The 10,434-nt window shown below is 43.3% G+C and overlaps 1 protein-coding gene across 1 annotated transcript; it reads left to right on the top strand.

The window, feature by feature from the left end:
• Positions 1–996: 996 nt before the first annotated feature.
• On the top strand, positions 997–1,926 carry LOC130029340 (olfactory receptor 6C4-like). The gene has a single exon (XM_056120278.1). It carries the CDS (start codon positions 997–999, stop codon positions 1,924–1,926), a length of 930 nt encoding a protein of 309 aa, XP_055976253.1.
• The last annotated feature ends 8,508 nt before the right edge of the window (positions 1,927–10,434 follow it).

Genomic DNA, 10,434 nt, shown 5'->3' with positions numbered 1-10,434 from the left:
CAAAACCTTCTAGAGATGTGTCTTGTTGTTGCTCAAATATGTCTCCTAAGTAAAATATGTCAAAACAATGCCAAAAAGATACTGTTTATGATCGAGAAGCTCAAGTCTTACTGCTTATTAATATTAGTTAGTGATGGTTGGGACATTTTTATGGGGAAAGATCTGCAATATAAATCACAAAATCCTCAAGTAGCACCCTCAGAATATTAAAATCAATATAGATACTAATCTGGAAAGAATGAGGGTGTAACAAAACAATAAATTTTGCTTTTTTTTTTGTTTTGCTTTTTGGGTCACACCTGGCGATGCACAGGGGTTACTCCTGGCTCTGCACTCAGGAGTTACTCCTGGCAGTGCTCAGGGGACCATATGGGATGCTGGAACTAGAACCTGGGTCAGCCGCATGCTAGGCAAATGCCCTACCCGCTGTGCTATCTCTCCAGCCCCTAAACTTTGCATTTGGATGGTAGCATTATGTTTGTTAGGAGAATTTCCAAAGATTGTTTAAAGAGGAAAATAGGGACCGAGACTATGAAGAATATGAGAGTCAGTTACAGACATAGTAAAGCACGAGAACTTATATGAGGGGGAATGCTAAAAGAAGAGAAAAAGATGAACAAAAAAGAAGCATTTCCCCAAATAATAAGTGAAAGAATTAGCTGAAGTCAAACAAAAAGATTTTAATGTAGCAAATTTACTAATACTTTAAAAGAAATTGCAGGAACATATAGAATCATTCTTTTATGGTGCACTTTAGCTAAGAATGCAGTCAACCTAAGGTAAAATTGCAAAAGTTTTATGAATAAGGTCATTTTCATGGGAGATAGGAGGCTTTTGAAGAGCAAGCTAATCCAATTAGACACTTGTTGAGACAATTGCATGAAAGGTTATTTGATTCTCTTAGCTAAAACTAACTTAGTTTCTCCTATTTTGAAATTTCTTTCATTTTTCATCACTGACTTTCCCTTTTTCTTTCAGATCTACTGATGCTCAACAATGAAAAACAGAACCACATTGACCGAGTTTATCTTGCTGGGCCTCACAGATCAACCTGAGCTTCAGGTAATGATCTTCATCTTTCTGTTGCTGGCCTATCTGCTAAGTGCTCTAGGTAATCTGACTATCATCGTACTAACTCTAGTAGACCCCCATCTCAAGACTCCCATGTACTTCTTTCTTAGAAATTTCTCCTTCTTAGAAGTTTCCTTCACCTCCATTTTTATGCCTAGACTTCTAACCAGTTTAGTAACAGGACTTAAAGTCATCAGCTTTGCTAATTGCTTGACCCAGTACTTTTTTGCTATATTACTTGGGGGAACAGAGTTTTACCTCCTGGCTTCTATGTCCTATGACCGTTATGTTGCCATTTGCAAACCCCTACATTACCTGAATATCATGAACAGTAGAGTCTGCTTTCAACTTGTTTTCTGCTCCTGGCTGGGGGGACTCTTATCTATCTTGCCCCCATTTGTCCTGGTGATGCAAATAGATTTCTGTGGCTCCAATGTTCTGAATCAATATTACTGTGACTTTAGACCCTTCCTTAAGATTGCCTGCTCAGACACAAGCCTCTTAGAACTGATAGTCAATATCTTGGCGGTTTTGACTCTAGTGGTAACCCTGGGACTGGTGATACTTTCTTACACGTACATTATCAAAACAATTCTGAAGATTCCTTCTGCTCAGCAAAGGAAGAAGGCATTTTCCACTTGTTCCTCTCACATGATTGTCATCTCCCTCTCTTATGGAAGCTGCATCTTTTTATACCTTAACCCATCACCCAAAAATACAGGTAACTTTGATAAGGAAATATCTCTGCTCATGACTTCAGTTAGCCCTTTATTGAACCCATTTATTTATACACTAAGAAATAAACAAGTAAAACAAGCTTTTAAGAACACAGTTAAGAAAATTATAAAGTTATAAAAAGCATAATTTATCTTAATAAAAATGTTCAATATTTTAATTAATTGTATCTACATATAGTAGCTACATTCATCGTATCTACTATGGTTAAAATGATATGCTGGGTACTTAGAAATATGAAAAACATGATTCAAAGTTTCTAGAGCCCATCAATCTCGTATCATGGTACATTAAAACATTAGATATAATCAAACAGTAAATGCTACTACAGAGCAATAAATGAATCCTATAAAAAGAAACTGATGGAGAATAGGCACTAACGAAGGGATGGGTACTCGATCATTGTATAACTGAAAAGTAATCACAAAAGTTTGTAAGTCTGTATCTGTCTCTCACAGTGGTTCATTAAAAAATATATTAAATAAATAAATAATTGAGACAATTTACTTTTACTTTTGACTTTACTGGGCATATCACTTGTAAGGTGAAATTTGATGACAATAGACAGATATGAATTTAAAGCGAAAGGTAAGAAGGCAAATAAAAAGATATTTATTGTTCATTGAAGAGTTAGTAAAACATTGTTTAAATAAGATAATAATATATAAGAAAGAAAACATTATCCAATTCATTTAAAGAGAATATAATACAGCAGAGAATAGATCTACTCTTATGTAAAAGATGTATGCAAGATATGTACAAGTTATTCACATAGAGTAACTTTTAGACAAATGATAAAACCTTATTATCAAGGTCCACCTGGCAGGCTACTGAATGTAACCCGCCCACACGGCAGAGTCTGGCAAACTCCCCATGGCATACCCAATATGCCAAATACCAGTAACAATGATGGGTCTCATTCTCCTAGCCCTGAAAGAGTCTTGAATATGGCACTTTAAAATCTCAGGGCTAGGACGAAGGAGACGTTACTGGTGCCTGCTCGAGGCAATTGACGAACAGCAGGATGATCGTGATCGTGATCGTGATCAAGGTCCATAAAGTTAGAGAGAAATACAATAATTTTCAAAGTATTGTGTTTAAGTACATTGAAATTTTAAGTAATATGCTAAAGGAAATTATATTCATGTATTGACAGTGAAAAGGAATCTCAGATTGAGCAAGAGTTGACAGGGGATTTTTTCCAGATTTTGGCTATTGTGAACAGTGCAGCAATGAACATACAAGTGCAGATGTCATTTTGACTATACTTTTTTGCCTCTCTGAGATATATTCCAAGGAGTGGTATTGCTGGATCAAATGGGAGATCAATTTCTAATTTTTTGAGAAGCGTCCATACTGTTTTCCAAAAGGGCTGAGCCAGTCAGCATTCCCACCAGCAGTGAAGGAGGGCCCCTTTCTCACCACATCCGCACCAACACTGGTTGCTTTTGTTCTTTTGGATTTGGGCCAGTCTCTGTGGTATGAGATGATATCTCATTGTAGTTTTGATCTGCATCTCCCTGATGATTAGTGATGTAGAGCATTTTATCATGTGCCTTTTAGCCATTTGAATTTCTTCTTTGATAAAGTTTCTGTTCATTTTGCCACCCCATTTTTAATGGGGTTGACCCAAGTGCCCAAGAACAGATGACTGGTTAAAGAAACTTTGGTACATCTACACAATGGAATACTATGCAGCAGTTAGAAAGGATGAGGTCATGAAATTTGCAAACAAGTGGTTCTATATGGAAAGTATCATGCTAAGTGAAATGAGTCAGAAAGAGAGGGACAGACATAGAAAGACTCCACTCATCTGGAAAATATAAAGTAACAGAAGGGGAGACGAACACACAAGAATAGTTGAGATAAATACCAGGACTGTGTTGTTTCCAGATCATTGCTACTATTAACAGCACTACAATGTACATATTTTTATCTGATTTTTTTGTGCGTTTTGGGAATACATAGGAGTGGATTTGCTGAATCATATAGTCTATCTATTTTTACTATTTTGAGAAATATCGATATCTGTTTCCCAAGAGACTGAAGCAGTTTACATTCCTACAAACAGTAAATGAGGACTCCTTTATCACCATATTCCTGCCGGCACTGTTTTTACTGTCATCTTGGTTTTGTTTGTCTGTTTTATGTTTAGTTAATGTAATTATATAGCGTTAACACTTATGTTACTGATGTACAAAGTTAATGCACACCCCCACTGCAAAGTGTCCAACACCCTCCATCATTATTTGTCTGGGTTTTTTTCCCCATATAGAACATTTTTCCTAGTTGATTACTCACGATTGTTTTTATTTGAATTCCATGATATTCATGAAGATGGAGATTTTCTTATGGTTGATTGATCATTTTTATGTCTTCTTTAACATAGTATTCACTTAGCTGTGTCACTATAGCTTGTTGATGAAGTTGTTTTTCTGTTGTAATTGTTGGTTTTTCATTTGCCTGTAAACATTAGATATAAGCTTTTTCTTTTTTGATCGATCATATGTAAATATTCTCTCCCAATCACTAGGATGTTTTTGCCTTTGTTTTCTTCAATGTATTTTGTGGAATCAGGTCAGAAAAATATTTAATCTATTTTTTAAATTAACTTTTGTGTCTGATATTATAGTAGTCTGATTTTTTCTTTGGCATATTGATAATCAGTTTCCTGGTATCATTTGCTTCTTCCTCCAATTTATGTTAATTATTTCTTTTTTTATAAATTAATTGTACATGTAAGGGGTTATCTCTGGGCTCTAAATGATATTTCACTTATCTGAGTATATACTATATCAATAAAAAGATTAAAATCATAAGGTTATATTAATAGATGCAGAGAAAGCTTTTGACAATATTTAACATCTATTCATAATAAACAAAATCAACAAATAGTAATAGAAGGGAGATACCTCAAGATAGTGAAATCCATATGTAACAAACCAACATCAAGCATATTGACATTGCAGAGTACTAATCACTATACAATCATGGCCAAATTTAATAGTTAAAAACTGAAATCCTTTTCTCTGAGGTCAGGCACATGGAAGAAATGTTCACATTCTTCACTATTATTCAGTATACTTCTGGAAGTTTTTGACAAAGAAATTAAATACAAGGAAAAGAAATCAAAGGTACCCAAATTGGAAGAGTCTAAATTAACATTACTTGCAGATGATGTAATACCATGCATATAAAACCTTAAATAATTCATTCAAAAAATCTCTTAGAGGGGCTGGAGTGATAGCACAGCCGGTAGGGCGTTTGCCTTGCACGCGGCTGACCCGAGTTCGATTCCCAGCATCTGCGGAGGGCCCGCAAAACCACTCTCCGGCCCGCGGAGGTGACCCTAGGATCCATAGGTGCACGGAAGGACCGACCAAATGAACACAAGACACAAGAGACAGAGTACTGTTTAGAAACAGAGAGAAAAAGGGACAGCACTTTATTGGGGGCTACAGGCTGTTTATATAGGGTCTGGGGCAGCCCAGTCAGGAGCAGAGGCAATATAGCCATACATGGTAAGGTCAGCAACAAGAGCTTTACCTAACATTCAAGGTAAACATTTGTACATCAAAAGGGTCTTATGGCAGTAGGTGCATCCTGAGCTTTACATTTGTATATCAAAGGGCCTTAGGGCAGTAGATGCATCCTGGAGGTTACTATAGGTAAGGCCAGATAAGATAACTGTCAGCCTGATGTTATGTGGCTATAGATCAGGCATCCGCTGAGGTCAGGAAGCCCTGGGAGACCAATGTCTGTCCCAAGCAGTTCCTAACATGGGAACCACGGCCAGGGTCTATGAGAGGGCTCTTGGCTTCCCACATCTCCCCCTTCGATATTATACAACAGCCTCGTTCAGGGAGATATTGGCTGGGTCCCCCTGAGATTGCAAAATACCTCTGTTTTGTGGAGGGGAGGATGAGATGCCCATCCCTCAATTCTCCTTGCTAGAAGGGAATTTGTGGAAAAAGGCAGGAACAGAGGAACCTCCATGCAGACCCAGCATGCCTCTCAGAAAGTCGGAAACTGGCCACAGGGCCATCCCTTGCAGTGCTTTGCCTTGCAACTGACGGGCTCCAAAAAGAAAAAAAAGGGGGCACAAGGAGCGGGTCTGCTGCCACTACTCCCGCGATGGGAAGGTCCATTCCATAGACCAGCGGGGGAAGCTCAACTGACCCAGCGGAGGCCTGCCTAGCATCTTCCATAGTCAGGCGATGATAGTGCACCTGGATGGGGGTCGTGGATATTGTGGCAATCTGTTGTCTAATGAAGGAGAGCAGGCGATTGATTATACAAGGGCCAATGGTTACTAACAACAAGATTGCTGATAGGGGGCCTAAAAGTGGTAAAAAATATGGAAGTAAGGTATGGAAACTCCAGCCAAAGGAGGAGGGTTCTCGTTAGCGATGCCTTTGCTCCAGGCCCTCTCGCAAGTCACGCATGGAGTCCCTTATGACACCGCTATGATTGACATAAAAACAGCATTCCTCCCCCAGGGCAGCACAAAGTTCCCCCTCTTTTAGGAAGAGGAGATTGAGGCCTCGGGGATTCTGAAGCTAGACTTCAGACAGGGAGCTGAAAGATTCCTCCAGATGAGCAATGGAGCGTTCAAGGCGCACCAGGTCAGCGTCCACGGCAGCATGCAGTGAGGTCAGGGCAGAGTGCTGGGTAACCAAGGCGGCAACGCCCGTGCCAGCGCCCGCAAGAGCCAAGGCAATGGAGATTGCAGTAAAGGGATCACGACGATCACGGTGGAGGGTTCCACAACTGGCCCAGGCGTCCAGGACGACGTCCTGGGGGTGGTATATAACACGAGGCAGAACCACCACAGAAACACAAAAATCCAGGGAGGGATCGAAGGCAGAGCCGGCGAGGTGAGGCACAAGGCCGGCTTGGAGGCACAGCCGCCAGGCTCCCTGGGTGGGGAGCACCCATTGTTCAGGCTGAAGAGATGGATTGGGAACGTGAGAGCTGCAATGGGCAGCGAGATCGAAACACGCAGGCGGGGAGGAGCCGAGGCAGAATCCTTGATCTGTGATATCCTGGAGTGAAAAGGAAAAGAGACCGGACATCCAGAGGCGGGAGGGACGGGTGGAAATGGAATAAAGGGAGGATTGCCCAGGAGGTCGAAAAACGGAGGGGAGGGCTGGAGGCACAGCCAACAACTGCGCATAAGATTAGGAGAGGTACGGTTAAGGGATTCAAAAGATGCCTGGATCAAAAGGTGAAGGGAGTCCCCAGGATGAGTCTCCCAAGTTAATGGAGACTCATTTTCTTGAGTTTCCCGGTCGGGTGGAGGTGCACGGCCAGGTACTCAAGGGGTAAAGATTGTGGGCCAAGAGTCAAAAGGAGGAAAGGTGGTAGGGGGGTGGTCCATCCACTGCTCAGGCAGATCTGTGATTACAGCCGGTCGTGAAGGCAAAAGGGATGGGGGTGGAGTGGGCAAGTGAGAGGAAGCAAAAGAAGGAGGAGGATACGTGGGAGAGTCAAAGACATGACGTATGCTCACAAAAAACCCAAATGGGTACTTGGTAGAGGTCAGGTAATGGAACAAGGAGGGCGCAGGTTCTTGACAAACTTCCCGAGCTGTAAAGCTCCCCATCTCATACCTTCCCTGGTCCAGCGAGAGGCAGGTAAGGCTCGTGCAGAGGGAGTAAACTGAACACGAAGAAGACGACAAGTAGTAGGATCGCTGTGGGTAACCTCAGTTCCCACAGGGGGAATACAGCCAGACTGTCCAGAGGGGGCAAGGATGTGGGAAAAGGAGACAACATCCGGGGGTAGCAGGAGATTATGCGACCCTGCTTTTGGAAGGGAAGTGACGCATCCTGGCTTTTTGCAGAAGTAATCTGAGAGGCCACACAACCTGCCCTCGAAGGAGACCTTGGACAATAGTGATGGGCGTGTTGCCAATGAATCTTACACCAAGGGTCTTGAGTGCATATCCAAGGTTTTTTTACCCAGGCAGCAGTCATTAGGGTACGAGTGTAATTATAAAACCCTTGACAAAAGTCGACATCTAAGTCAGGGAACCAGGAAAGGGTTTGAAGGGCACACTTGCGTTGGGTGACAAAAGGAGGGTAAAGGCCTCGTTTGGGAATGTAGGACCTAAATGTCTGGAGCGAGACTTCCCAGCAGATGAACGTTGGCTTGTGGTTTTCCTGGAGTACTTCCAGGGTTCTCTGAGGCCAAAGAAACAGCAGCAGCAGGACCATCAGGAAATTCACCGGGGCTTGGTTCAGCAGCATCTGTGGAGGAAGGAGAAGTATTCTCAGGGTTGACTGGAACCCTGGAAGGCATTACTCGATCAATGAGTCTGACCATTCTTTCCGGGAGCCAACATGCTACGTCAGCATGAGTGTCATAAATACAGGCGTGCCCCCGACCCCAAATCAGGACTGGGTCCGGGCCGTGCCACTGTGCAGTAAGAGGATCTTTCCATCTAACCATAGCATAGGAGTTTTTCGAGTCAGAGTGCCAGAAACGATCTGCAGCGCTACGGCCATCCTTGTCCAGACTTAGGAAGTTGAGCACAAACTGTACATGGGACAACAGCGTCTTAGGAGAGCTAGAGGCAACATATAGGTCTCTACTTTATCAATTTGGAGATATACATTTTAAGAGTAGAGTGGGCTCTTTCCACAATGCCCTGGCCTTGTGGGTTGTAGGGAATTCCAGTGGTATGCTGAATTTGGAGCTTCTTACAAAAGTCCTGGAAACTCTTCCCTGTATAACCTAGGCCATTGTCCATCTTGATGCACTGCGGCTTCCCCAGGAAAGATAGGCAGTAAAGGACGTGACTGATAACATTCTTAGAGGCCTCGTCTGTCTGACCAGATGCACATATATACCCGCTAAAGGTATCTATCACCACATGGACATATCTAAACCGTCCAAAAGAAGAGACATGAGTAACATCCATTTGCCAGAGTGCATTAGAAACCAGCCCCCTGGGATTAACTCCCAGGTGGGGTGTAGGTAGAAAGGTTATACAAGACTGGCACTGTTTTACGATTTGTTGGGCCTGCTCTTGAGAGATTTTAAACATCATTCTTAAAGTATTAGCATTAAGGTGATGAAGTGCATGAGCCTTTTAGTGGCCTCTGATACGGGGTCTGGACTGGCAATAGAGGCTGCAATCAGCTGAGTAGTCTGATCAGCCCTGTCGTTGCCTTCAGATAGTGGGCCGGGGAGCCCGGAATGGGCTCTCAGATGGCCTATGAAAAAGGGGAGACAGCGAGAGCGGATGCACTGTTGGGTCTGTAAGAACAAATTGGTCCTTGAGAGGATTCCTTAATCTAGCTGACAGTTTCAAGGAGCGGGACAGAAAAGGCTACATAGGCACTATCTGTGTATAGATTAAAGGCTGTCTGGGGGAAGTCTTGAAAAACTTTACAAACGGCTGACAGCTCCACCAATTGGGCAGATGTATAGTCCGTGAGAGAAGAGGCAATGTTCTCTCGGTGCACGTACGCTGCCAAACCACTAGAAGATCCATCAGTGAAGACAGTGGGAGCCCCGGGGATGGGGTTATTGCTAGTGACAGTGGGGAAAATCCATCTGTGGATCTTGCAGAATTGAATCAGTCTGTCTGGAGGGTAATGATTATCTATGAGTCCCTCGAAGGAGACACAGGCTATGGGCCAGTCATCGGAATTCTGGAGTAGCCAGTTTACCTGGTCCCAGTCGTAGGGCTGAATGATGGTGGTCGGCTCCAAACCGAAATGTTTTCTGCAATATTCCCTCCCTAGTCTAATCAATGAGGAAACAAGGAAGTAATAGGGAGTGAGGACTCATTTGGGAGTCAAGGGTAGAGACAACCAGATAATGGGATGGGTCTGCCAAACAAGACCTGTAGGAGAGTGTGGGGTCGCAAAAATTATCAGAGAAAAGGGGAGCTCAGAGTCCAGGGCAACAGTGAACTGTTCATCAATGGCGCCTCTACAAGGGCAAGGGCTCGTCGGGCGTCATCCGTGAGTGTACGGGGGGAACTAGGATCCGGGTCACCCCAAAGAGTGTCAAATAGGGGCTTGAGGTCATCCTGTGTCAGTTTAAGGCAGGGTCGGAGCCAGTTAATATTGCCTAGCAGCTGCTGAAAGTCGTTTAAAGTTCTCAATTTGCAAGTCATGAGCTGAGCCTTTTGGACTCTGACCCTGGACCGGTAGATCTGAAAGCCTAGGAAGGAGAAGGGGTCACTCATCTGAATTTTATCTTGAGCTATGGAAAACCCCGCATGAGTCAGGGTGTCAATCATATGTCCGCAGCAATGCATAACTTCATCTGAGTGTGGGCCAGCAAACAGGATATTGTCCATATAATGGACGATGTAAAGATCCGGCCATCGTTCCCTAACCGGGGCCAGAACACTGGCAACAAACTTTTGACACAAGGTGGGGCTGTTGGCCATTCCCTGAGGCAGCACCTTCCATTGAAAGCGTTTCATCGGACCTCTGAAATTTGTAACCGGAACACTGAAGGCAAATCGAGGGCGATCAGCAGGGTGGAGGGGGATCGAGAAAAAACAGTCCTTTAGGTCAATAACGATCTTGTGCCATAGGGCGGGGATGGCTACGGGGGATGGCAAGCCAGGCTGTAATGCTCCAAAGACCACCATGGTCTTGTTTA

The sequence above is a fragment of the Sorex fumeus genome, unplaced genomic scaffold, assembly GCF_029834395.1.
Source record: "Sorex fumeus unplaced genomic scaffold, SorFum_2.1 ptg000042l, whole genome shotgun sequence".
NCBI lineage: Eukaryota > Metazoa > Chordata > Mammalia > Eulipotyphla > Soricidae > Sorex > Sorex fumeus.
This window is presented reverse-complemented; position numbering and strand designations above follow the sequence as displayed.

Bases quoted from the DNA above. Each gene is read 5' to 3' on its own strand.
- LOC130029340 (XM_056120278.1), top strand. From the start codon at position 997: ATGAAAAACAGAACCACATTGACCGAGTTTATCTTGCTGGGCCTCACA.